A 27,372-nucleotide genomic window follows, 5' to 3' on the forward strand; every position below is an offset into this window, starting at 1 on the left:
TCAGATACCGATGGAACCAACTAGAAACATTTTTATCTATATCCACACTAATAAAAGAGACAGATGCAAATTGACCATACCTTTACCACATCCACCGGCCAATCAGGAGTGAGTATGCAAATTAACCCAACAAAGATGGTGGGTTAATGTGTATACAAAGGTGCCGAGTGGCTGGGATGCTTGTGTTCCAGGCCTCTGGTCAGCGTGGGAAGGCAGAACGGTGGCTCTGGCCTGAGTGAAGGTGGTGCCAGCTGCCAGGGGAAGGAAGGCCCATTCTTTTTAATATATTTTATTTATTTTTTTACAGAGAGGAAGGGGGAGAGATAGACAGAAACATCGATGAGAGAGAAACATTGATCGGCTGCCTCCTGCACACCCCGCACTGGGGATATGCCTGTAACCAAGGTACATGCCCTTGACTGGAATCGAACCTGGGACCAAAAGAATCTTTGTGCATTGGGCCTTTAGTAAATGTGTGACTAAATATCATTTATAAATTTTAGTGTATATACACAAAAGCTATTCACAGTTTTCACTCTTGATTTCCGTCTTTGCTAGTGAGTCAAAATACTACCTCTGCCTCTTTCCAGCTTTGGTGTGATTGTAATAAGCTATTTTAATTCAATTTTATGTTTTTTTGTAACCTCACAAATCATATGGTATTATTTGCTCATTTATATCATTAGAATTTGTTTAGATTTATCCATACTGCCTTTACCATTTATTTATTCTCTATTCCTTCTTCTCAGGTCTTCTTTCTGGAATTACCTTTCCTCTTAAAGTATAGCAGATCCTCAAATAACATTGTTTTGTTCAATGTTGTTTTGTTATAATGTTAGTGAGATGCTGTAGGAATTTAACACTTGTTTATATTTATTAGCCTATGGTAAAATTGATAACATTGTTTTGCTTAAAGTCGCAGAATTTATCAGTGATGTTGAGGATCATCCTTGTTTAGACAGACTTCTCTACTGAGGGTCTTCTGTTGGTATAACCACTTTTTTCTTCTCTGAAAATGTCCTTATTTTAACAGACAGAGATTATTGCTGGTTATTCAAACCTAAGATGTCAGATTTGCTTTTCTTAGCACTTTGAAGATTTTATTTCACTGTCACTTGGCTCCTCATTCTGTGAAGTAGGTATCTGATGGTGTAACTGCCATTCCTGTTCTCTGACTGCACTTACAGTTTCTCTTTCTCTTTGGTGTCCTGTGGCATCATCATGTGAGTAGGGATGGGTTTTTAAAACATTCACCTTGCTTGGGATTTCTTGGTCTTTCTGGCTGGGATTCATGTCTCTTATTAATTTTGGACAATTCTTACTTAGTGTTATCTCTTTGAATATTGTCTCTACCCAAATTACATCTTTTTAAAACTTTGATCAAATGTGTATTGGATTATCTTATTCTATCATCCCTCTTTTTAAAAAAGATATCATATGTGTGTGTGTGTGTGTGTGTATACACACATATATATATATTTTATTTCTCTGTGCTCCATTCTCAGTAATTTTCAGATCTGTCCTCCAGTTCACTAAATCTCTGTTCAGCCATGTCTAAATTGATGTTTATTATTTATTATATATTGTGTATTGAGTTTTAAAATATAAATTATTATATATTTATTTCTAAATGTCCTTTGTCCCCCTCACCCCTACCCCACCAAGTATTTTTGGCCATTTTTCATAGTCTTTTGCTACTTACTCATGTTTTTTTTGTTCTGTCTTTATTCTTTTAAATGTAGTAAGATATTTTAAAAAATATATTTCATAATTTCAATATCTGAAGTCTTTACAGATTTGATACTATTTGTTTGTGTTGTTGTTTTCTCTTTTGGGTGGTTTCTTGACTTTTTCCATAGTACTTTATTGCCTTATGTTTTATAATTTTAAATTTTGCAATAATTTGTTGGAGATTTACTAGTAGTTTCAGAATATTTTGATGCCTGGGTTGAGAGTGTGTTTTTCTAGAGATGATTTATGTTTGCTTGGATAGGTGTTGGAGACCTGGTCCATTTTAATTTATGATTCTCAGCATGTACTTTTTTTTTTTTTTTTTTTTTTAAATATATTTAAAAACAGAGAGGGGAAGGGAGAAGGAGAGAGAGTTAGAAACATCAATGATGAGAGAGAATCATTGACCAGCTATCTCCTACACATCCCCTGCTGGGCATTGAGCTTGCAACCCAGGCATGTGCCCTTGACCGGAATCGAACCCGGGACCCTTCAGAACTGATGCTCTATCCACTGAATCAAACCGGCTAGGGCTCTCAGCACATGCTTTTTCCGGACCATACAAATAGTATAAGTTCCAAACTTGGGGAGACTTTTTGTAAAATATCTGCACAAAGTTAGTTGCGAAGATACTTTTTCTTGCTGTCCTCTTAGGGATGGATTGTTTTCTTCCTAATTCATGCTTTCCCTGAGACTATGGCACTTCCTGGGTCTCTGCTTTTTAGAGATGGTCTTCCTTTGGTTCTTTACTTGTCTAGACCCAACACATGTCCCTCATTTCCCCCATAGTCTAAACCAGTGATTTTCAACTGGTGTGCTGCAAGAATTTTTAAAACTTGCAATACCTGACCTCTTTTCCCTTAGATTTTCAAATAAAAAAATGACAACAGCCAGCACACCAATAGCCATCCTATATGAATGAGTCAAAATTATACCTATTGTTTGGTGAGATCTGCAAAAAAATAGGTATTTTTTGGTGTGCCGTAGAATTTTAGTCATTAGTGTGTGTGCCATGAGATGGAAAAAGTGGTGGTCGCTGGCCTGTGTTAGGCTGTCTGGTCTCGTGTCCCTCTGGGCTCCCTGGTGACTTCAGTGTTTGATGATTTCCATAGTCCAGCTCCTGCTTTGCTTCTGCACTCAGCCCATGCCCCCTATTGTCTTACAGGCTCACTTAGTTACACAACAGGATGATTTTGGAGATTTATTAGCCATAATTAAGTGTTATATGAAGTGGGAAGGCTTTGAGATCTCTAGCCTGCCATACTGCCAGGAATGGAATAGAAAAAATGGACTCTTGAAAAATAAAGAGCCAATTCAAGACTATCCCCATACTGATTCACGTAATTGTGTTCCGGCAGATTGTCTGGATGAGTGAGGAGAGGATGTGGCCATGAGTCCCGGTAGCTGCTTAGTCCCCAGCCTGTGCTGCAGTGGACACTACCCTGTACCCTGGGCCTTGGTCAGGGGCCTCGGCCACTGCATGTCCCTCCTCTCTGAATCAGAGGTGGAGACACATACACTGCTTACCTGATAATGGGAGCTACCATGAGGGCAGGGGGTACAAAAGTTTGAGAGGATAAGATGCTTTTGGTACGCATCAGCACTCGGTCCTGAGAGACCGCTCATTCATTCATGTAACAGATGCTTATTGGCTCGTGCATTATGTAAAGGAAACAGATCACCTGACCCTGTCCTCATGGAGCTCACTGAGCAGACAGGCCGTTTCCCCGGAGCACGATAAGGGATGTGACAGTAGAAGGCAGGGAGAGGTACTAACCCGACTTGAGGAGGGTGGTGTCTGTGCTGCAGCTGCAGGACTAGGAGGCATCCTCTGGGGGTAGAGCCAGGGCGGGGCATTCCAGGCAGAGGGACAAGAATGTACCAAGAGCTGCGCCGGGAGAACTTGGTTCAGGCCATCGCAGGCAGCTCATCTGGCCAGAGCACAGTCGGGAAGGCGTGAACCTGGAGCAGGGAGCCGGAAGAGCTGAGCCTGGAGGTTGTCCGAGGCCTAAGGGTAGAAGGCCCCCTACCCAGGGAAACCGTTGAACTCTCTTACCTACGGAGGGAAGGATGCTGTCAGAGTTGCCATGTTCATTTCTCTCAAGAGCCAGCCCTCTGGAGGAGAAAGAGCACGGGCTTGGCGTTAAGGAGGGCTTACAGTCAGATTCCAGCACCGCCCTGTCCGGGTGAGCATGTTCTTGATTTAGTTACCTCCTCTGAACTCTCTTTCAAGGGAATGGACTAGTCCAAACCGGTTTGGCTCAGTGGATAGAGCATCGGCCTGCAGACTGAAGGGTCCCCAGTTTGATTCTGGTCAAGGGCATGTACCTTGGTTGGGGGCACATCTCCAGTGCGGGGTGTGCAGGAGGCAGCTGATCGATGAATCTCTCTCATTGACGTTTCTAACTTTCTAGCCCTCTCCCTTCCTCTCTGTAAAAAAAAAAAAAATCAATAAAATATATATTTTTAAAAATGGACTAGACCCATGGTCGGCAAACTGTGACTCAAGAGCCACATGGCCCCTTGAGTGTGGCTCTTCCACAAAATACCACGGCCTGGGCGAGTCTCTTTTGAAGAGAAGTGGCGTTAGAAGAAGTTTAAGTTAAAAAAATTTGGCTCTCCAAGGAAATTTCAGTGGTTGTCCTGTTGATATTTGTCTCTGTTGACTAATGAGTTTGCCGACCGCTGGGCTAGACAATTTTCCAAGGCCTCCCCCAGCCCCAGCATTCTGTGGTGACATTAGAAAGTAAGAGAAAAAATGCCATTGCGCGTGCGCGCGCGCACACACACACACACACACACACACACACACAAGCGTAAGTAAAGCTGGAGCTCAAACGTGTGAGCATTTGCAGGTGCTGCCCTGGCAGCTGTGCTGGGCGGTCTCTGGCTTCCCATTAGCTCACGCCTGTGAGTCGCGGGTGCTCCCAGGGGGTGGGTATCGGCTCAGAGGGTGGATGTGTGACTGGCCTGGCCGCTGACCGGCGTGTGTTTGCCTTGCAGACGAGCTCTCCGTGGAGCAGCGCAGCCTGTCCTCGCCCTCCGCGGAGCCCAGCACCGCACACGTGGCCTTACCGCAGACCGCCCCGGCGCCCCGGCCCAGCAGCCCTCTCCGCCTCCTGTCCTCCCCACCCACTGCTGCTTTTGGTGCAGCCTTTTTTAGCCAAGGAACACCGACCCAGAGCTCAGCCGATCACAGCTTCTTCGTGGCAAATTCCGTGTCGGTGACGAGCAACGAGGTGGTCGTCGAGGACGATGAGATGGATAACTTTCTGCCAGAGGCTCCGTGGGCCGCCTCCCGCGCGGTCTCTCCGATGCAGGACGTCACGGCCGGCCCCCCGGGGCCGCCCCAGGGGACGGCGGACTCCGTGCTGACGCCGCCCCTGCCCACGGCTCCTTCCCAAGAGACATCCGCCTGGCAGGTCACAGCGCAGCCACCCACCGCGCGTGCCGAGGCCCCCGGCCGTTGCACTGTCTTTCCGTCCATGTTTCTCACTTCCGAGGCCATGATTCCAACCCCGAGTAGGAATTTGGTGCTTTATCCTACTGACCCGTACGGACCCTCATCAAGCAGGACTTCGCTGGAGGCCGTGGCTTCAGGAACGGAGGGCGTAGAAACCCTCCTTTTTAGCTCCGCGTCTTCGGTGCCTCAGCCCACAGGCGCTGGCCTCCTCACTCAGCCATTCCCCCCCTCGGGGGCGGCCTCGGCGCCTCCGGAGGAGGTTCTGGCCCCGGGCACGGACAGGAACCCCGACGGGACCACTGCTTGGAGTCAGAGCCTGAAAGAAACCATCTCTCCAGGAACATCTCCAACGGCAGCCATATCCCCGACGGCCCTGGCTTTCAGCAGCCGCCACGGCATAGATTCCGCCTTGTTTTCCAGTCCTCTTACGTTCGTGTCCTTTTCCACTCCGTCAGCTGATGCGTCACACGACCCCGCTCTTCCTGGCAATTCCCGGGAGGCGTCCGGATTGCCTGGCAGCTCCCTGGTCCCAAGCCATCGGGACGACGCTCCTGTCTGGAGCCCGGCGTCTCCCTCCAGCCCGTCCGCGTGGTGCGGGGCCTGCTCTGCGGTGTCCCCCCGGCACGTTCCGTCCTCGAGCCTCGCGGAGAGAGACGGGGGGTCGGGGGACAGCGCCGAGACCATGACCGTGTGGGACGCGAGCAGCGTCCCTCCCCCGAGCAGCATCTCTCTCCCGAGCAGCGCCCCGGAGGACTTCTCTGAATCTGAGGAAGATCCTCAAGAATATAACCTGCTTTTCCCCTCGAGACCAGTCGTTCCCGTTTCCTCCCGGTTTGTGGAAATCTCAGAAACAAGCCTGGGTCTCTCGGCCGAGGTGGACGCGAGGAGCGTGGGGGTCACACCGGCGTACCCTTCGCACGGCCCCTCCCCGCCGGCCTCCCTCGATCCCGCCTCCTCCGGCCCCGTCTCTGCCGTGGAAACTCAGGCCGTGCCCACGCCCGGCGTGACAGCTGTGCTTCCCTCGGCCGTCCCTGGCGCGCTCCTCCGCTCGTCTTCCTCCGTCACGGCCGGCGGAAACACGCCGTCGCTTGCTTCCAGAGACCCAGCTCCTTTCACGTCTTACGGTTTGGAGCCTTCCGTGGAGGCCCCGCTGCTCCCTGCCCGAGGGCCCTCCAGCGCTCCCCAACACGCAGCCGGAAGCATCTCGGGGTTTGCATCCAGCTTTTTCTCCACGCCTCCGCTGGAAGCCAGCACCTCGGCCCCTGGGTCTTCAGAAGTCCTTGCGTCTCCATCTCCGACGTCAAGTGACCCGTCCACCGTCTTCCCCCAGGCCTTTCCCACCTCGGTGGAGACACTTACGTTGTCCGACTCTCTCCGTCCGCAGTCACCTCCGCTCCCTGTTCCTGATGCCACAGACCTTGACTTCTCTCCGCTCTGGCCGAGCTCAGACCTTCTTTCAAGTGCATCCACTTTGCTACCTGGTTCCTCTGAGATGTCACTCCTCTCAAGCTTCTCCTCCACGTCCCTCACGCCCTCTGAGGCAGCCGCCGTCTCACCGGCCGGTTCTGAAGCTCCTTTTACCTCAGTTTTCACGGAAACTACCTCCTCTCTTGAGTTTGCACTCGTGCCCCACGAGTCTGCGGTCCCCACACGGGTGCCCTCCAGCTCCGAGCCCCTCCTTGGCGGTTCGACGGCTGGCGCGCCCTCAGCGTCACCTCTGACTGCTTTTCAGACGACGCCCCCGTTAACGGAATCCTCTCTCTTTTCAAGTCCAGCACCTCCCGACGGGGATATCAGTGCTGTGGGTGCTCACACGTCTGTCTCACCCTCTCTCTCCAAGGCCATTCCTACCACCACAGCATTGGTCATCGCCGTGTCCCCGTCCTCAGCGTCCTCAGCTGTTTCTGAAGGGGTCCCCTCGCCTGCACCCACGGAGCCTGTATTTGTGGGCCCGTCGTCCACACCCACAGATTTGCCGGTGAACACGACCACGGAACCGAGCACGTCTCCCGCCAGCACTGCCCTCGACGATGCTGTCGACGGCACCCGGAACAGCATCCCCGAGAGTCAGAATCCCCACGGGGGCAGCACAGTCCCGCCCTCGCCATCCCTTCATCCCGTGTCCACCTCCACTCCCGAGGCCGCGGTTACCACGCCCGCAGTGGTCACCACCAGGCCGCCGTACGTGTGCGATATCACCATTCCCGACGCCTATTTGATCACCACTGGTAAGGCCCTGCTTCCTTGTCTCTTTCGGTGGGGGTGATCTTTCTAAGAGGCTGTTGGAAATGCTTATGGGACCTGTAGCATCCTGGCACAGAGTGTATGTAGACTGTAAGCCAAGAGATCCTGGGTTAGTGATCCTCACTCCTTTGCTGACCGCCTGTGAGTTCTTCAGTTACTTAGCTTCTCTAAGCCTCTTGTTTCCCCAGTGATTCAATAAGGATGCTGTTGGCACCCACTGCATTGTAATGCATAAAGAAATACTCGACCCGGTGCCTGGCATACGGAGCACCCACAAAATATGTTATTTTAATTAGTAGTAGCAATAAGAATACATAAAAGATTTAAACCTTAGCAGTGTTGCTAGGATGTGTGTCTTTGGAACTCAGCACCCATGCTTAGAAGTCATGGTTGAAACACACCTGAGTGACTGGCCGACTGGCAGCTGCCTGTCACATGAAGCCAGTGTACGTTGGCTGCCATATCTGTGCCAGTCTGGTGACCGAGCCGAGAGAGAGTAATCAGGCTCTCTCACTTGCTCTTCATGAGAAATGGCAGGGCGTGCATGAAGGCTTGAGCCATGCCTGTGAACTTACAGTCAATGTGCTGTCGTTGATGAGCAGCCTGTGTGTGTGTGTGTGTGTGTGTGTGTGTGTGTATGTGTGTGTTGACTTTGATGGGGACGAGGGGTAGACATGAACGAAGGGGAAGAAGATGGCAAGGGAGAGAGAGGAGGAGTGGCGTGGACAAGGAATGGAGGAACAAGGAGAGGTGAAGGTGAGGAAGGAGGAGAACATGCTGGGTCTTGGTTCTCCATGCTGAGTGACGTGAGCCCTGTGTCCTCGGCTCACCTCGGGGGTGAGAGGGCTGGGAGTAGCTGAAGCATTTCGTCTCCCAACTCTGCCCTCCCCAAAGGAGGCAACCCTTTGTTAATTCATGTGACGAGACATGATGGAGCACTGATTATGTGTGAAACACTTTTAGAAGCTTCCAGGGATATAAAGATGAATGGCTTGGTCCCATCCCTCAAGGTGCTCGGAGTCTGTCTAGTAGGGCGGCTGCTGAGTCATGTTTTCCTGGCAGCTGTGTTGAGAATGGCTGAAGGAGAGTTCTAGAAGAGTGACTATTTGGGATAATCGGGACGGGGTTGGAAGAACGTGAAGTGGAGGTCACGGTAAAGGATGAGTGAAAGGCTGTCACCTGAAGACGGAAGGAAGTGTCCCCCAGGTTGAGGATGTGAACACAGGACAGGTCAGAGAGCCCAAGGACATTCAGCGGGGCTGGCGATTAGACTGAGGTAATAATGCGGGAGAGGAGGTTGGGACGAAGTGATGAACTTCCATTTTCGGGACTACAGCCCTCCAGAGGAGAGAGAAAAGAGTTTCTATTATAATAGACATGAACTTTCCTTCCTTTCTACACAATTGTTGCACAGTAGCTACAAAGTGGACAGTTACAAGGAGCTTATTAAAAGAACTACTGAAAGCTTATTTATCTCTCGGATTCTATGAAATTTATGATACTTCTAGTGTATGTTTTAGAATTTCTTATTCTACAGATAATTAGAAACCATTTTAGAAATATTGCTAAGAATATAAAATATATGTAGCATGGATTAGCTTTCACATATGACATACATTTAACGAGTTTGATGTCTTTTTGTTAGGGATCCATGTATTTAAAAAAAAAAAGTTTTTATTGACTTCAAAGAGAGGAGGGGGAGAGGGAGAGAGAAAGAAACATCAGTGGTGAGAAAGAATCATTGATCAGCTGCCTCCTGCACAGGGGATTGAGCCCACAACCTGGGCATGTCCCCTGCCCGGGAATCAAACTGTGACCTCCTGGTTTATAGGTCGACCCTCAACCACTGGACCACACAGGCTGGGCAGGGATGCATGCATTTTTATTAGTAAAATTCACCCGTTGTAAATGTACACTTGAACCGTTTTAGTAAACGTGCGGAAGTACCCGTACCGTTACGTGGTGTTTTTGAGTGGAGATGAGTGCCATCTTTCACTCGCAGTGATCATTGTAACCCACAGGAGGTGTCCTTTCATTTAGGATCTTCATTTAGATTTGAACCTGGGTTTTTTGGTTGGTTGGTTGTTTTCTTGTAATTACGTATCAGAGAAAAAGAGGGTTGAGGTGATTCTTTGTCCTCTGAAAGGGTTCTTTCTAGAGAACTCTGTAATAAAAGCAAGAGTGAATCTCCATGGATTCATGATGGACTTGCAGGAAGGCACTGACCACATGTATCCAGGATGGGGTGAGGCTGCCCTTCTCACCCAGGGATGGCCTGGCCCCAGGCCTCCTCAGGAGCTCTTTCTCATCTCTAATGGCTCTGAGGAATTTGGAGAAAGCAGAAGGTCTCTGTTGATGATCCTTTCCCCCCCAAAGATTATTGAACTCATATCCCAGTGTTGCAGTTTTAGATCTTACTTTGATTAATTTGAGAAGCTGGAGGATGTGGTGGTGGGTCATGGGGCCTATTCAGAGTCATACAACAGCACCTTGAATGACGTCGCTTTGTTAGGACATTTATGAGATGCTGAAAGAACTCGAGTGTTATTGACCATGAGCCCTCCATGCTCTCTGCCCCCGCTGGGCCACAGAGTCTGATTCCTGGTCTCACCCACTGAGGCAAGGAGTGGAGGGTTTTCTTAGCATGTGGAGCTGATGCTGTGCATGGTTGACCTGGTGACCTGGTGGTACCTTCGAGGTCCACTATGTTCTTCCCTCACCGGGGCCTTATTTACAAAACGACTTTTGTGGAGCTGCCACACGTGGGCACAGCCCAGGCTCTGCCCAGGGCCCAGCAGGGTGATGACACTAACCTGGTCCCGGTGTCGGCTTCGATCCGCAGTGCTGGCCAGGAGAGCCGTGCAGGAGTACATCATCACGTCCATCAAGGAGGTGCTGAGAATCCACTTCAACCGCGCCGTGGAGCTCAAGGTGGGTCCCTGCGCGGAGACTCTGACGCGGGAGCCCAGGGGAAGGCAGGGGACAGGGGTCGCGGAACGTTCTCTTCCCTCTCTTCCCTTCCTCCCCCAGCTCTGCCAGCGTGTCCCTCTAATGGATGATCCTGGCCCCGTTAGAGGGTGTATGGGCAGAGCTGGAACAAAAGGGCTCTAAGACAAGCGTTTGGGGTGATGACCCTAACGGTTGTGCTTCTCTTGATTTACATGAAAGGACTGGGAGTAGAGTTTAAATTAGATTTTAGAGAGAGTGCACATCTGTGTTTCTGTACATTCAGTGAGACAGAGGTGAATTTCCAGGCGTTTTATGGCGGATACTGTGCTAATGCCTCCTCTCCCCCTCTTGAGCTCTGACGCCACACTGAGACCCCCCCCCTCACCTTCCCAATGGGAGCCATGAGCCACAGGTGGCTACCGAGCAAATGAAATGGGGCTTGTCTGAATTGAGGTGGACTGTCAGTGCCAAATATCATGGGATTTTACTAGTAAAGACTTAGTGGAAAAAGGAATGTAAAATATCTCACTCATAATTTCCATTGAAATGATATGTAAGATATTTTGAGTTAAGTAAAATGTCTTTAAAATTAATTTCATATCTCTCTCTCTCTCTCTCTCTCTCTCTCTCTCTCTCTCTTTTTTTTTTTTTTTGTATGACTCCTAGAAGCTTTACAGTTGCAAATGGGGCTCACATATTTCTTTTGGACAACACTGCTCAATAGAATAACTATTTCTTTATATGTGGTTTAAATATAGCAAACACTCTGAATTCTCCGTAAGTCCTTATTCAGTTCATGTTGCTAGCTATTCTTTCTCGTCGTCCTTGCTCTTGTAAGTTTGCTACTTGAGAAGGATAGCAGATGTGCAAAAGTAATTACTAAAATAAAATCTTGAATGTCTGTGAAGCACCAGCCCTTCGCTTAAAACTAGCTATTTATTTTTTTTATATTACTTTATTATTTTTCTATTCAATACAATTTCCTGTACATTTAGTTGATGGTAATTTGGTTAGATAATTTGATAATTATTATCTTTTGTCTTTTTTATTTTCATAGGTTTATGAACTGTTCGCTGACTTCACTTTTCTGGTAACATCTGGTCCTTTCGTTTACACGGCAATATCAGTCATAAATGTGCTCATAAATAGTAAACTTGTACGTGACCAAACTCCTTTAATCCTGGCTGTGAAACCTTCCTTCCTTGTGCCGGAGTCCAGGTTCCAAGTTCAAACGGGTGAGAACTCTGTCCATAAAGGTTTTGACTTGTAAATAGAATTTCACTTTTTTAAGTTTTTTACTTATTTATTTTTTAATTTGGGGAAGTTGTTTAAAAATTTATTTAAATTTTCAAAACTATTGTCCTGGAAAATTTCTAGCATATACAACAGTACACAGAATAGTTTAATGAATCCCTTGCACCTCTCATACGGTTTCAACAATTTTCAACAATTTTCAACTCCTTGTTACATCCACACTCCCATCTACATCCCCTCTCTCACAGTATTTTGTTTTTTTTATTAAATTTATTGGGGTGATATTTGTTAATAAAAGTTTCATATGTACAATTCTGTGATATATCCTATATAATAAAAGCAATATACAAAATCACCATAACTCTGCTATACACAAGCCCCACCCGCTAGCCCCACCCAATAGCCAATCAGAGCGAATATGCAAATTAACCCAGCCAAGATGGCTGTGGCCACAGAGAAAGCAGAAGGGAGTCTTGGGTTTCCCAGGTGATAGAGGAAGCCAAGCTTTCCACACACCCTGGCTGGCTCAGGCTGGCAGGGGATGGCATCGGGGGTGAGATCAGGCCTGCAGGGGAGGGCAGTTGGGGTTGAGGTCAGGCTGGCAGAGGAGGGCGGTTAGGGATGATCAGGTTGGCAGGAGAGAGCAGTTGGGGGGTGATATCAGGCCTGCAGGGGAGGGCAGTTGGGGGCAAGATCAGACTGGCAGGAGAGGGCAGTTAGGGGCAATTAGGCAGGCATGCAGAGAGGTTAGGGGTGATTGGACAGGCAGACAGAGGCAGGGGCAGGGTTGGATGACCAACCTCCTGCAGACCCTCCCCCTGGCTGGCCATGCCCCCCATAGGTCCTCCAACCTATCAGGAGCAGGGCCAGCTGGCCAACCACCCATGGCCCCTTCCCATGGCTCTTGGCCCCCCAATTGGCACTTCTTACCCCATTCAGGGGTGGGACCAACTGGCCCAGTACACAAAGCCCCTCCCCATGGCTGGCCCCGCCCCCAATTGGCCCCCAGACTCCAATAGGGCAGGGCCTGCTGGCCAATTTCCCACAGCCCCTTCCCCCCGCCAGCCCAGCCCTGATCAGGCCCCAATTGGGGTGGACCAGCCGTCCAACCTCCCACCATATCCTCCTGACAGGCCCAGCCCCGATCTGACCTGATTGGGGCCTGGCTGGCCGGACCCCACCCGTGCATGAATTCGTGCACTGGGCCTCTAGTTCATATATATTTGAAATGTTTCTATCAGTGAAGTATTTTCTCATTTAAAAATGATAACGTCACCTTCACATTGCATATTTTCATTTGTAGCAGAGATCGCTTTCTGCAGTTCCATGACACACATAAAAAACAACGCATCATAGAACTTAATCCTGTTTATAGATGAACTAGTTGACGTAGATACTATTTCTCCCTCTCCTTCCTCCTTGATACTAACGAACTGCCTTGCTGATGGGCCTGTGATTTCTTCCAGTCCTTCAGTTTGTGCCTCCGAGTGTGGATACCGGTTTCTGCAATTTTACTCAGCGCATCGAGAAGGGCCTGATGATCGCACTCTCCGAAGTGAAGAGACAACACCAGGGCACGTATAACCTCACGGTGCAGGTGAGAGCAGCACCGGATGCAGAACAAGGTGCTTTAGCCTTTAAAGAGGCTAGTTTCATGTTCCGCTGGAGCTGCACTTAACTCTTGTCAATTCCCTCCCAGGGAGGGAATTCCATTCACGTGGATCTGGGCTGATCTCTTTCCTTGGCATTGGAGTAGCTTAACCAGGAGCTCAGATATGCTGAGCTGAGGAGAGATTAGTATATGCAGAAGATTCAGGAATGTTTTAAAAAAGAACCATGTCAACTTACAGCATATCCAGTGGGGGTAATGCCTAAACAAATTGTTGTTTCCTATTGTGGCATACCAGGAAGGCAGTGCTTCCCTTAAAGACAGAGAGGCCAGCTACTGATCAAAGAAGAGGCTTTGTATGTATTCTATGGAAACTGCTGATATTTTTATATTTCTTTGATATTTTTTCCTCCATCTTCTTTGTGTCCTCTTTCTGGAATTCATAGTAAATAGATTTTGATTCTCCGGGGTTCACTTTTCATACTTCTTATATTTTTAATCTTTTTTATAATCCCCTATTTTTACAGATTTTCTAAACTTTGGCCTCCAGGTCATCAGTTTACTCTTCAATTGTGTTTATTATGTTACTCAATCTCTATTGAATTTTCTTTTAGCCATCACTTTTTTCATTGTTCTTTGCTCCTTTGTAAAAATTTTTAAATTTCAGCCTTTCCTGCAATGATGCAGGATTACCTCATATGAGGATATAATGTCACCTTGAAAGTCTCTGAGAACATTAGAGTTTTTTAAAAGTTGTTTTTGGGTTCGATTCCCGGTCAGGGCACATGCCTGAGTTGTGGGCTCAATCCAATTTATTATTCTCTCTCATCATTGATGTCCCTCCCTTCTCTTTCTCTCCCTCCCTCCCTCTCTCTCTTCCCCTCTTTTCCTCTCCCCCGCTTCCTCTCTGATATCAGTACAAATATATATTTTAAATAAAGTTGTCTTCTGTTTGCTAGGTTATCTTTATTTTCTTTGCAGCCATTGTCCTGTGTCAGTCTTGGTTCTTTTCTTTTGTGCTGTTTTCTGTAAATGCCTGGAGACCATTGGTTGGTTGGTGTTGGAATGAAGGAGCAGGTGATTAATTTTGGCAGCTTATTTGGCTTTCCCCTTCCGCTGTTGGGTCTGTTTCTGTGTCAGCCTTGTGTCCTGATGGGAGATTCGGTAGAGCACTAGGCACTGGGCATACTCTGTTGGTGGTGGGCTTCTCTCTGGGGACTTGAGTGGTCAGAGACAGCAGCCTGGGACCCTGGTCACCAGTTCAAGATAAGGAAGTTGTGCCCTGGAATGGAGCGTATTTGTATTTGTCAAGGCAGAGCTGCTTTTTCTTTCATTGTCTCTCCTGTGTACCCACCTTTGCTTAGGGATCTAACCTTCGGTAAAACCTCTTGGTCTTCTCAGCTGGGAGCTCACTGTCCTTAGGGAGTAGTGCTTTGAGCTATTTTGGTGGAGGCATGGCTGCTGTTAGCATCTCTGTGTTGGCCTGGGTGTGGCTGTTAGAAAGGGAAGAGGAGGGAGGAAATTGACTGGACTCCTGGGCACTGGGCCTTTAATTAATTGTGGCAGCAGGCTCTGGGTTCTCCTGGCTCCCAGCCGTGGAGCCTGTGCTGTGTGTGTTCCTGGTCACTCCGTTCTCGTTTCTATCAGCATATCCCAGCCTCTCCATTTCCCAGAAATTTGACAGAATCTCGGGTTTTCTTCCATTCTCAGTGCTGTTGTGGACTTCCGCTTCTTTGTTCAGCTTTATTGTTCTTTCTGTGGGATCTAGGATGGGAGGGGGAGAGGAGGGGACTATAGATACATGTGCTCAGTTCATCACTTAATGTGAAAAACATTTTCAGTATCCTGAGGAGTTAACGTATTGCAAAAGGGAACCAGGCCGTTGAAGCCCGTTACTCTTCCTTTCAAAATGCTCCCTCTTTTTTTTAATCCTCATCCACGGATATGTTTATTGATTTGGGGGGGTAGGAGGGGAGGAGAGGGAGAGAGAGAGACATTGATGTGAGAGAGAAACATCACTCAGTTGCCTCCTATACACGCCCCCTACAGGGGATTGAACCCACAGCCTAGGTATGTGCCTTGACCAGGAATTGAACCTGTAACCTTTTGGTGTACAGGACAGGGCTCCAACCAATTGAGCCACACGGCTAGGGCTAAAAAATGTTCCCTCTTTTTTTTGGGGGGAAAAAAAAAATCCATGAGAGAAATTGTGAGAGAGAAATCATAGTCAGGCGCTCAGCGGGCCGTTTTCCTTTATTTCAGAAGCTGCTTCTGACTTCTTCTTTCAGATCCTGAATATCACCGTGGGCTCGCCCAGGCTGGCGCCCCGCCGGGGCCCCGTGAACATCGTCTTCGCCGTGAAAGGCGCGCAGGGCTTCTGGAACGGGACGCAAGTGAGCGAGCTGCTCAGGAACTTGAGCGTGGTGGAGTTCAGCTTCTACCTGGGGTACCCGGTGCTGCAGATCGCCGAGCGTGAGTACCGCCCCCGGGTGGCGCCGGAGGCCGCTGTGAGCCTTTGGTTGGCGGCCCGCTTCTGCTCAAATGAAAATGCTTAGCTGGAATCCAGACTATAAATCAGATACCACCGGAACGCCTCAGAATCAAGCCAGGGTGGGCCTCCAGAGCTCTCCTCACCCTGGTTTTTTTTTTTTTTCCTCTCTGTTCAGAGAAATGGGGTGCTATTAAAGATTAGGCCAGTTCTGCAAAAGCGATGGAGAACAGATCTCTGGTCGCCAGGGGTGAGAGGTGGGAGGATTGTTAAATCAAAAAGGCTAGCAGGAGGCGTTTTTTTGCGGGGGTTGAGGGTGGTGGTGGTGATGAGATTGTTCTTTGTCTTTGTTGTGGTGGTGGTTACATGACTCTGTGCATTTGTCAAAGCCCATAAAACCAGGCCCCAAAAAGAGGGACTTTTTATTTTGTGCATACCGTATTTTTCAGACCATAAGACGCATCGGACCATAAGACGCACCAGTTTTTAGAGAAGGGAAATGAAGAAAAAAAAGATTCTGAAACAAATAGTGTCCTAAAATATTTTATGTGCATTAAAACCCAACATCACAGTCATAAACACATGTAATCAACCCTGTAGTAAACAGCAGCATTTAGAACCATTTTAGAGCCGGGCAAGCACACAGAGACCACACAGAGCCGGGCAAGTAAAAAAACTTTTTTTTTTACAGTATATGTGTAGGCTATATTTGGACCATAAGATGCAGGGACTTTTCCCCCCGACTTCTGGGGGGAAAAAAGTGCGTCTTATGGTCCGAAAAGTACGGCACTTAAAAAACAAACCAACCAACTTTTCTTCCTGGCAATTAGATTCACAGTGCAAATGGAGGAGGTTGGGGGAGGAAGAGACATTTACTTCCAAAACAAAAAAAAAAAATGAACATGAAAAAAAAATCAGTAGATTCCGGAGTTGAAGTCAGGCCAAAAAAAAAAAAAAAATTTTTTTTTTTCTTCTTCAAAATGGAACAGCCAAATGGTCTAGTGATTCTTCATGTATTTAGTGTACTGTTAATTAAATGCTAAAGATAACTTGTCAAATGAAGCAGTAGACAGGGATATAATCGTTATTTACATCGAGCAACTTTCAGCAGCTGTGCATGTGAAGACGTGGGTACAGTAATATGCTGGATATTAGGTGTACTCCTGGTCTGTCCCACGGAGCCAGCACGAGGGTCGCTTGGCCCTGAGTCACTGCTGGGAAACCCAGGGCCGAGGAACACAGTGTGAAAACTCATTGCTCTGGAGCAGTGGTCGGCAAACTCATTCGTCAACAGAGCCAAATATCAACAGTACGACGATTGAAATTTCTTTGGAGAGCCAACTTTTTTAAACAACTTCTTCTAACGCCACTTCTTCAAAATAGACTCTCCCAGGCCGTGGCATTTTGTGGAAGAGCCACACTCAAGGGGCCAAAGAGCCGCATGCGGCTCGTGAGCCGCAGTTTTCCGACCACGGCTCTGGAGCAATGGCTTTTCGTGCGGGTGATCCTGGGAAGCGGTGTCCCACGATGTCACTGGAGCAAGTCCTTCATTTCTTTCTGCCCCTCTTTCTCCTCGGAACTGACGTGCTCAGAGACTGCTGACTGTCCACACACCTTCACGCCCTTCTTCTTCCATGTTTAGTGCTAAATCACATAGGAAAGGCAGTCTCCTGTGACTCACCCAGTGTGTCCTTTCTGACCGTTTTTTACCGATGTGTCTCCTTCTCTAACCCTTTCCTTTTTGTAGCCTTCCAGTACCCGCAGCTCAACCTGTCTCAGTTGTTGAAGTCCTCCTGGGTAAGAACAGGTATGTTGAACGTTACACCGTATTTTGGGAACAGGGATAATAAGTCTGTGCAGGGATATTAAGAATGATAGTGCCTTTCCTGTTTCTCAGTCCTAAATTCAGGGCAAAATGTACCTTAAGTTCTTGGCAAAGAATGAATGAGAAAGGGATTTGGATTTGACTGTGGAATGTGTCCCCCACTGAGTTATGGCCCAAAAAAGGGTTGGCTTTCTCTAAAATTCACATATCAAGTCCAGGGCAGCCTTAACAGGAACCGACAGTATTCTGACCCAGAATGGGACGAGGCTCTGAAGCAAGGATCTTTTTTCTTCTTTCTTTTTCTTTCTCTAAAAGTCTTATGTGTTTGGTTTTATAAGGACAAGTAAGGTAACTTGGTGAGCAAATAGAAGCCTTTTTTTAAACATCTTGGAGACCTGGGTCAGAGATTTTCAGCGACGGCGTTGCTAACGAGACGTCCTAACCTGGTTATACGGAAGTGTAAGAGGTGGTAACCTGCTCATGGGCGCCCAGAGTGTGGGCAGCACCGTGAGGAGCTAGTCACGGGAGGAGGCACACGGATGGTGACAGTCACCGTGGACACGTTCCTGTACCTGCAGGTCCTCCTTGCTTCACATACAGCATTCCACGCAGGGGCCCCACCTCTGCCTGGTACCGTGGTCTCATTTTCCAGATAGTTTCCATAGCGGCTCACTGACTTGCCCGTGGTCCTGTCTCAGGGGATTTGAGCCAGTGCTGGCTGAGCAGAAAATCTGGCAGATTGTCTGCTTAGATAATCTTGTTTACAGCAGATGTCTGAAGACAGGCACCTTATCTCGAGTCAGTTTATGAGACAAGATACGAACGTAAGCCATTTCCAGAAATCTTGAAAATAAGTGCAGATAAAATGTTTGATCTTGGGCAGGCCCTCGTGGCCCCAAAGCCCCTGTGCATCCCCGAGTTTCTGGGATTTCTGGCCACCAGGCCTTGTGACACCTGGAGCTGCGAACTGTAGACAAGACCCGTGAGCAGCTCTTCCGGGATTCTCCCTCGCTTTACCCCCCTTCTTTATTTTTATTTTTATTTTTTATTTTTTATTGATTTTTTACAGGAAAGGACAGGGATAGAGAGCTAGAAATATCCATGAGAGAGAAACATTGGTCAGCTGCCTCTTGCACACCCCCTACCGGGGATGTGCCCATAACCAAGGCACATGCCCTTGACCAGAATTGAACCTGAGACCCTTCAGTCCGCAGGCCGACGCTCTATCCACTGAGCCAAACCAGTTTCGGCAAGAATTTTTAAAACATGCAGTACTCGCCGAAACCGGTTTGGCTCAATGGATAGAGTGTCGGCTTGGGGACTGAAAGGTCCTGGGTTCGATTCCGGTCAAAGGCATGTACCTTGGTTGCGGGCATATCCCCAGTAGGGGGTGTGCAAGAGGCAGCTGATCGATGACTCTCTCTCATCGATGTTTCTAACTCTGTATCTCTCTCCCTTCTTCTCTGTACAAAAATCAATAAAATATATTTTAAAAAAAACAAAAACAAAAAAACATGCAGTACTCATGCTTATTTAGTCAGGGGCACTGACCTCTTTCCCCTCAAATAAACAACTGAGAACAATAGCCGTCTGGTGTGAATGAATCAAAATTACACTAATTTTTTTTACCTTCAGATTGCCATATTGCAGAATTTTAGTCATTAGTTTATGGGTGCCATGAGATGGAAAGGGTTGGAAATCTCTGCTGCTCTAGGGATTGGCAGTTTACAGGAACCCCGTGCCACGCTCTCTTACACACTCCCCCGTGTTTCCCTCCACCGCTGACTCGCTGTGGGGACCGTGTGTGTTTCCATTTGAATGCAGTGCTCCTGGGCGTCGTGGAGAAGCAGCTGCAGAACGAAGTGTTTCCAGCCGAGATGGAGCGCAAGCTGGCCCAGCTGCTGAGCGAGGCGTCTGCCCGGAGGCGGGTGTGGCGCAGGGCCACGGTGGCCGCCGGGAACAGCGTGGTGCAGGTACCGGGAGGCCCGAGGAGCAGGGGAGGGAGAGCAGGCTGACGCTGTCCCGTTTCCATGCAAAGGAGGAAATTCTGGTTGAGGTGGATGGTTATAGTAAGGTGGCTCCTGAATGGAGTAGCATTTCAGTTCAACCAGAGTCTAGACACATATTTCCCGAGTCCTCAGGAAGGGGTCGGTACAGGAATGGACCGTATGGGGAGCACAGCGAAAGGATTGTGTTAGTGGATTGCTGTCAGATGACCTTATTTTTCAGAAAGTAATTTTTTCACGCCCAGAATGGAATCAGTTGTAGAATGGTAACGTTACTCATAGCATCACAGAGAGAACCGTTCATCGGGAACAGGCCATACATAAGAGATCCGAAAGAGGAAAATGTTCTGCCCTCTATTCTGGCGCCTCCTCCTGCCACCCCTGGTTGTCTCATCTTGCCCAGATGTTCTTTACCCTGTCACTTGGCAGAGAGGTTACAAATGACAGATCCATTTGAGTCAGAAAGTGACCCAGTTTAAAGTGCATAGGCTCACGGTGAGTTGGAGGTTGGGGCTGTGATATATTCCATCTCAAGGTGCATTAATGTTATTTTGGAATTTTCCTTTACCGACTGCCGCTTGCGGAGCTAGGAAAATGGGATATTTAGGACTGTGGCGTTCCAGACAGGAAACCAGGGTGGAACCCAGACGTGTCGGGGTGGGAGGTTGATGGGTTAGGAGCATTAGAGGGAAGAATGGAGAACTGATGCTTGGGTGGAGTGGGAGGGGGGGTTTGTTGGCCTAGAGCTAGCATCATTGTCCCCCATCTCTTTTACCAGGTTTCCCCCTGTACGCATGGCTCTTTATTTCCCCTTCCACAGCGGTGGTGCTTAGGTTTCTAAAATAGTGCCTTTGCCAGATGCAATAGAATATAGAGGAACTTGTCCTAGCCGGTTTGGCTCAGTGAATAGAGCGTTGGCCTGCGTACCGAAGGGTCCCAGGTTCGATTCCAGTTAAGGGTACATGCCTGCATTGCAGGCTCGGACCAACATGCAGGGGACAGCCAATCAATGATTTCCTCTCATCATTGATGTTTCTTTCTTTTTTTTTTTTTTTAATATATTTTATTGATTTTTTTTTACAGAGAGGAAGGGAGAGAGATAGAGAGCTAGAAACGTCGATGAGAGAGAAACATCGACCAGCTGCCTCTTGCACTCCCCCACCGGGGATGTGCCCGCAACCAACGTACATGCCCCTGACCGGAATTGAACCTGGGACCTTTAGTCCGCAGACTGACTCTCTACCACTGAGCCAAACCGGTTTTGGCTCATCATTGATGTTTCTATCTCTCTCTTTCTTTCCCTTCCTCTCTCAAATAAATAGGGATGTATTAAAAAAAAAAAAATCAATGGAAAAATATCCTTGGGTGAGGATTAAAAAAAAAAAAAATACAGAGGAACTTAAAAACTAAAAAAAATTGAGAGTAATATTAATTAACATAACTGTAAAACAAATATATGTGAACATAAAATAAATAAAAATGAAAATGAATTATAAAAGGTTGGCCTTACTCAATAACCCTGGCTTCACAGAGCTCATGGTCTGGGTAGAGGTTAATAAATGCACACAGTGCAGTTATAAAGCACCAGCACACGACATGATGTGGTGCTACATTAGATTGGAAGGCTCCGTAAGGAATTATTGGTTTGTGAACATTAACCACACCACGCCATGGTAATGGTGGCATTTGGTGGCTTGCTTAGAAACCGTGCCCTGCTTCTCATCTGTGTTTGAGATAAGGACTTATGTGCAGAGCAGGACTCTTCAGATGTATTTGTACAAGTGACAGTATTAAAAGAGTCTAAATGCCCAGCATCTGGGAAATGAGCAAATAGATGGTCATGACTTTTTATATGTTGGAATATTGTGCAGCCATTGTCATTTTTTTGAATTAGTGAGCAATAAAGAAAAATCTTCAGGTGAAGAGGGGCTATAAAAGAATATATGCAATCTAATCCAAGTAATAATGTAAAACCCATGAAAAACATTAATGGAAGGAAATATGTCAAAATCATTGACAGTGATTCTGTTTGGTTGGTTGAATTTGAGGTGATTTTCATTTTACTCATTATACATTTTCCTTTCTGCTTTTCAAAATTTCTATAGTGAACGTGTGATTTTAATCAGAAAATAACTTTAAAAGTGAAATTGAAAATGTTGCCCAAAATGATGACTCTATCACACCATAGTTGCATGGATTCCAGCTATGAGCCTGATAAGAGTTCATCCAGAAAAGATGCTGGAATTAGCTTTTACTGACTGTTATTTTTGGATCAGACAAGCTCTGTAGAATCTTTAAGGTGGGTATCACTGGAAATTAGAAAAATGGTTACTGAGAAGAAACCATTTCTAAAATGTACCAGAACATTTCGATGGAATAAATAGGCACATAGGTGGAGGGATGTGAGGGTGTAATCGACTTGCTTTTTATTTTGCTTTTTATTTTTATTGGTTAAAGGATTACATATGTCTCCTTTTTTCCCAGTTGACTCTTCCCACCACACCCCCTCCCCAGTCGACTTGCTTTTTAGTAGCCCTTTGTTAATAGTCATCCTGAAGGCGAATAGAAAATTAATAGCATTCAGGGACAGGTGTGGCTGGTTAGGGAACAGAAGTGGTCGGGTAACTGGTCTAGAGACACCACAGGGGGCAGGACAGATGAGCACACCTCAGGATGGAGAGGCATAAAGAACGGTTTCTCCAGGGAGGAGGGTTGGGACCCGTGTTGTTAAGGATCTTTATATAAGAAGGTGTTCGCAGTGGAATCATGCAGTTGTTGATTGGCCAGAAGTTTCCAGCGGTGAGGGAGTCCAGCAGCCGTGTCTGGAGTGCAAAGCAGTGTTACATGTGGCTAGAGAAGCAGCAGCTCTTTAGCCAATAGCAGGTGTCGAGACCAAAGATTCTAATTGCATGTATGAAACAGAGGGCTCGGAGTCATGGTTGATCACTTATTCAGAACATCAGTCGGCGTTCTGCTGGAGTCTGAATGGGCAATGGAATCGTTGCATATTAATAAGAGAAAGTGCAACTGAATAGAAAGCTCTGTTTATGTAAAACTGTGACGTATCAAATGTACCAGTTTCTGAAGTGCTAATGTAAAGGACTATCCTGAACACCAGGGAGATACTGATTTTGAAACAAATCAAAGCACTATTTGATCCAGCAAATTATGTATTGATTGAGATACAATTGATGTAGGACATTGTGTAAGATATGCAGTGCGATGATGTGATATAAGTATATATTGTGAAATGATTAAATGATTGCCTCGGTGAGGTTAGTTAGTACACTCCTTGCTCATAGTTACTTTTGTGTGTGTGTGTGTGTGTGTGTGTGTGTGTGTGTGTGGTAAGAACGTGTAAGATCTCTTCTCTTGGCAACGTTTACGTATACAGCGTAGTATCATTAACTGCATTCTCCATGCTGGATTTTAGATCCCCAGACATAGAACTGGAAGTTGGTTCCCTTTGACAACCTTTACCCATTTCCTTTAGGCCCAGCTTCTGGAAGCCACCAATCTAATCTTTCTGAGTTGCCTTTTTTTTTTTTTTTTTTTTTAACATTCCACATATAGATGAGGTTATACAGTATGTGTCTTTGACATAATGATGTCAAGGTCCATCCAGGTTGTTATAAACGACAGGATTTCCTGCTATGTTTATGGGTGAATATTATTCCATTTTTTTATGTATGCTTCATTTTCTTACATACACACCCTTACATACACACTTATGTTGCTTCCATGTCTTGGCTGTTGTGAATAATGCTGCAGTGGATATGAGGGTGCAGATACCTCTTTAACATAGTGAATTCATTTCCTTTGGATAAATACTCAGAAGGATAATTGCTGGATCATATGATAGTCCTGTTTTTAAAATTTGGAGGTACTGCCTTACTATTTTCCATAATGGCTGCGCCATCTTATATTCCCACCAACAGTGCACTAGGGTTCCTTTTTAGAACATACTACCAGCACTTATCTCTTGTTTTTTGATATTAGCTATTCTAATGGGTATGAGGTGACACTTCATGGTGGTTTTGATTTGCATTTTTCTGATGACTAAGATGTTGAGCACCTTTTCATATGTCTGTTGGCATTTGTATATCTTCTGTGGAAAAACGTCTATTCAAATTTTTTTATTTTTATTTTTTTTTGCTATTGAAATGTATGAGTTCCTTGTATATTTTGGATATTATACCTGTATCAGATATATGATTTGCATATATTTCTCACACTCCATAGGTTGCCTTTTCATTTTTGTTGATTGTTTCTTTTGCTGTGTAGAAAGTACTTAGTTTGATGTAGTTCCACTTGTTTATTTTTATTTTTGTTGCTTGTGCTTTGGGTATCATATCTAAAAAAATCTTTGCCAAGACCAGTGTTAAGGAGCTTTTTTCGTTGTCTCATGGTTTCGGGTCTTACCCTTAAGTCTTTCCATTAAGAACTAATTTTGTGAGTGGTCCAGTTTTATTCTTTTGCATGTGGATATCCGGTTTTCCTAACACTATTAATCAAAGAGACTAGCTTTTCCCATTGAGTATTCTTGGCTCCTTGGTCGGCAGTGTCTTTTGTGGTTTGATATGAAGTTTTAAATTATTTTCTCTATTTCTGTAAAAAATGCCATTGGAATTTTGATAGGGATTGCATTGAATCTCTACTTTGGATAATATGGACATTTTACAATATTAATTTTTCTTATATGTGAACATGAGATATCTTTCTATTTGTGTTTTCTTCAATCATCAATGTCTTAAAATTTTTAGTGTACATATTTTTCACTCACTTGTCTAAATTTGTTCCTAAGTATTTTTTTATTCTTTTTAAAAAAAATATATTTTATTGATTTTTCACAGAGAGGAAGAGAGAGGGATAGAGAGTTAGAAACATCAATGAGAGAGAATCACTGATCAGCTGCCTCCTGCACACCTCCCACTGACATGTCCTTGACCGGAATTGAACCTGGGACCCCTCAGTCCGCAGGCCGATGCTCTATCCACTGAGCCAAACCGGTTTCGGCAGTATTTTCTTATTCTTGATGGTATTGTCAATGGCACTATTTTTTTTTATTTATTTAAAAAAAATATATATATTTTATTGATTTTTTTTTTTTTTTTTTTTACAGAGAGGAAGGGAGAGGGAGAGGGAGCTAGAAACATCAATGAGAGAGAAACATTGATCAACTGCCTCTTACACACCTCCTATTGGGGATATGCTCGCAGCCAAGGTACATGCCCTTGACCAGAATTGAACCTGGGACCCTTGAGTTCGCAGGCTGATGCTCTATCCACTGAGCCAAACTGGTTAGGGCTATTTTCTTTATTTCTTTTTCATATAGATCATTGTTAGTTTATAGAAACATGACTGATTTCATTGTGTTGATTTTGTATCCTGCAAATTTATGAATTCATTTATTTTAATAGTTTTTTGGTAGTCTTTAGGTGTTTTTTAATATGTAAGATTATGTCATCTGCAAGCAGAGACAATTTTGCATCTTCCTTTCTGATTTGGATGCCTTTTCTTTCTTTTTCTTGCCTGATTGCTGTGGCTAGGACTTTTCTGTACTGTGTTGCATAGGAGTAGTGAGAGTGGGTAGGTGTCCTTGTCTTAGAAAGTTTTCAATCTTTCATAGTTGAATATGATGCTAGCTATGGATTTGTCATATATGGCCTTTACCGTTTTGAGGTATAATCCTTCTATACTCTGTTGAGAGTTGTTTTTTTTTTTTTAAATCATGAATGAATGTTGAATTTTGTCAAATGCTTTTTCTACTTCTATTGAATGATTTTATGATTTTTATCTTTCATATATTAATGTGATATATCACTTATTGATTTGCAAATGTTGACCCCTCCCTGAGACGCAAGGAGGTTGACCCATCCTTCCATTTCAGTGATGAAGCCTACTTAATCATGGTGTATAATCCTCTTAATGTGCTGTTGAATTTGGTTTGCTAGTATTTTGTTGAGAGATTTTGCATCTATGTTCATTGGATAGTATTGATCTTTAGTTTACTTTTCTGACAGTGACTTTGGTATCAGGATAATGTTGGCTTCATGAGATAGGTTTGGGAGCATTCCCTTCTCTTCAATTGTTGGGAAAATTTTGAGAAGGATTGGTGTTAACTCTTTTTAAATGTTTGGTATAATTTGTCAGTGAGACCCATCTGGTCCTGGGCTTTTCTCTGTTGGGAATTTTTATTTATTTATTATTGCTTCTATCTCTTTACTTGTTACTGGTCTGTTCAGATATCCTGCTTCTTCATGTTTTAGTTTTGGTAGTTTGTATGGTTCTAGGAATTAATGTATTTCTTCTAGATTGTCCAGTTTGTTGGTGTGTAATTATTTACAGTAGTCTCTTTTGATCCTTTCTATTTCTGTGGTATATGTTGTAATACCTTCTCTGTCATTTATAATTTTGAGAACTCTCACTTTTTCTTGGTTAGTGTAGCTATACATTTGTTAATTTTGTTTATCTTTTCAAAGAACCACCTCATTTTGTTAATCTCTTTTATTGTTTTCCTGTTCTCTCTTTGGTTTATTTCTGCTATAATCTTTATTATTTCCTTCTGCTAACTTTGGGTTTAGTTTTTTCTTCATATTCTACTAGTAGTTCCTTGAGTTGCTTATTTGAAATATTTTTTTTTCATGGTGTATACATTTATAGCTATAAGCATTCTTCTTATAACTGTTTTTGTTGCATCTCATAAGTTTTGGTATGTTGTGTTTCTGCTTTCATTTGTTTTAAGACATTTTCTTAATTTTCTTTTGATCTTTTCTTTGATCCATTGGTTGTTTCAGGAGTGTGTTGTTTAATTTCCACATATTTGTGAATTTTCCAGCTTTCCTTCTATTATTGATTCTAGTTTTCACTATTGTGGATGGAAAAGAGTCTTGATAAAATTTCTTGCATTTGTTGAGACTATTTTTGTGGCCTAGTATATGGTCTAGCCTGGAAAATGTTCTGTGTGCACTTGAATTTGTATTCTGCCATTGGATGCAATTTTATGTCTATCTCTCTTAGGTTTCTTTGGTCTAAAGTGTTGTTCAAATCTGCTGTTTCCTTATTGATTATTTCTCTGAATGATCTATCCATTATTGAGGGCGGGGTCTTAAAGAATGTGTAAGAATCTTTATCCCAAGAGCAGTGGTTCTCAAACAGCGATGATTCTGCTCCTCCCAGGGCACGTTTTGGCAATGGCCTGGAGACATTCTGCTTGTCACCACTGGTGAGGGAGGGCGTGGCTGTTACCTCTGGCTTCTGGCAAGTAGAGGGAAGGGATGCTTCTAAACGCCTTATAGTGCTCCGTACAGACCTTCACATCTAAGAATTATAAGGACCGAAATGGCAATACCGTGTTTCCCTGAAAATAAGACATCCTCCGAAAATAGGACCTAGCACATGGAAAAATAAGACATCCCCTGAAAATAAGACCTAGTGCATGGAAAGATAAGACATCCCCTGAAAATAAGACCTAGCGCAACTTTGGGAGAAAAAATTAATATAAGACACTGTCTTATTTTCGGGGAAACAGGGGTAGTACCAATGTTGAGAAGCCCTGCCCCAGAAGAACTGAGAGAAAAGACTAACAGATTCCAGAAGCAATTAGATAGAACCAGGAATTTGTGGTTGATGCTCGGAGGACAGGCGCATTCTCCCATGACACATTGGAGCTTCCTGGTAGATTCCTGGATTGGCAAGCCTGTGTCTGTGTACCCTCCTGGCCTTGTGTCTCAGAGAAGCCTTTGAGCGATCCGAAGCTCCCTCGTTATTCTGCACAGAGGAACTTTCCTCTTAATGGTCCCT

The 27,372-nt window shown here is 45.4% G+C and overlaps 1 protein-coding gene across 2 annotated transcripts in view; it reads left to right on the forward strand.

Moving 5' to 3' along the window:
* LOC311629004 (zinc finger CCCH-type antiviral protein 1-like) overlaps positions 1-27,372 on the forward strand; it is a 154,310-nt gene that overhangs the window by 81,030 nt on the left and 45,908 nt on the right. For both annotated transcript variants that reach the window (XM_084896723.1, XM_084896724.1), the window contains 7 exons: positions 4,735-7,422; positions 10,281-10,369; positions 11,445-11,622; positions 13,108-13,238; positions 15,539-15,722; positions 17,486-17,545; positions 19,388-19,536. In XM_084896723.1, the coding sequence (XP_084752849.1) occupies positions 4,735-7,422; positions 10,281-10,369; positions 11,445-11,622; positions 13,108-13,238; positions 15,539-15,722; positions 17,486-17,545; positions 19,388-19,536 (3,479 nt within the window). The remainder of the gene's footprint in view (positions 1-4,734; positions 7,423-10,280; positions 10,370-11,444; positions 11,623-13,107; positions 13,239-15,538; positions 15,723-17,485; positions 17,546-19,387; positions 19,537-27,372) is intronic.

This window comes from Pipistrellus hanaki, assembly GCF_964339955.1.
Source record: "Pipistrellus hanaki genome assembly, chromosome: 10".
Lineage (NCBI taxonomy): Eukaryota > Metazoa > Chordata > Mammalia > Chiroptera > Vespertilionidae > Pipistrellus > Pipistrellus hanaki.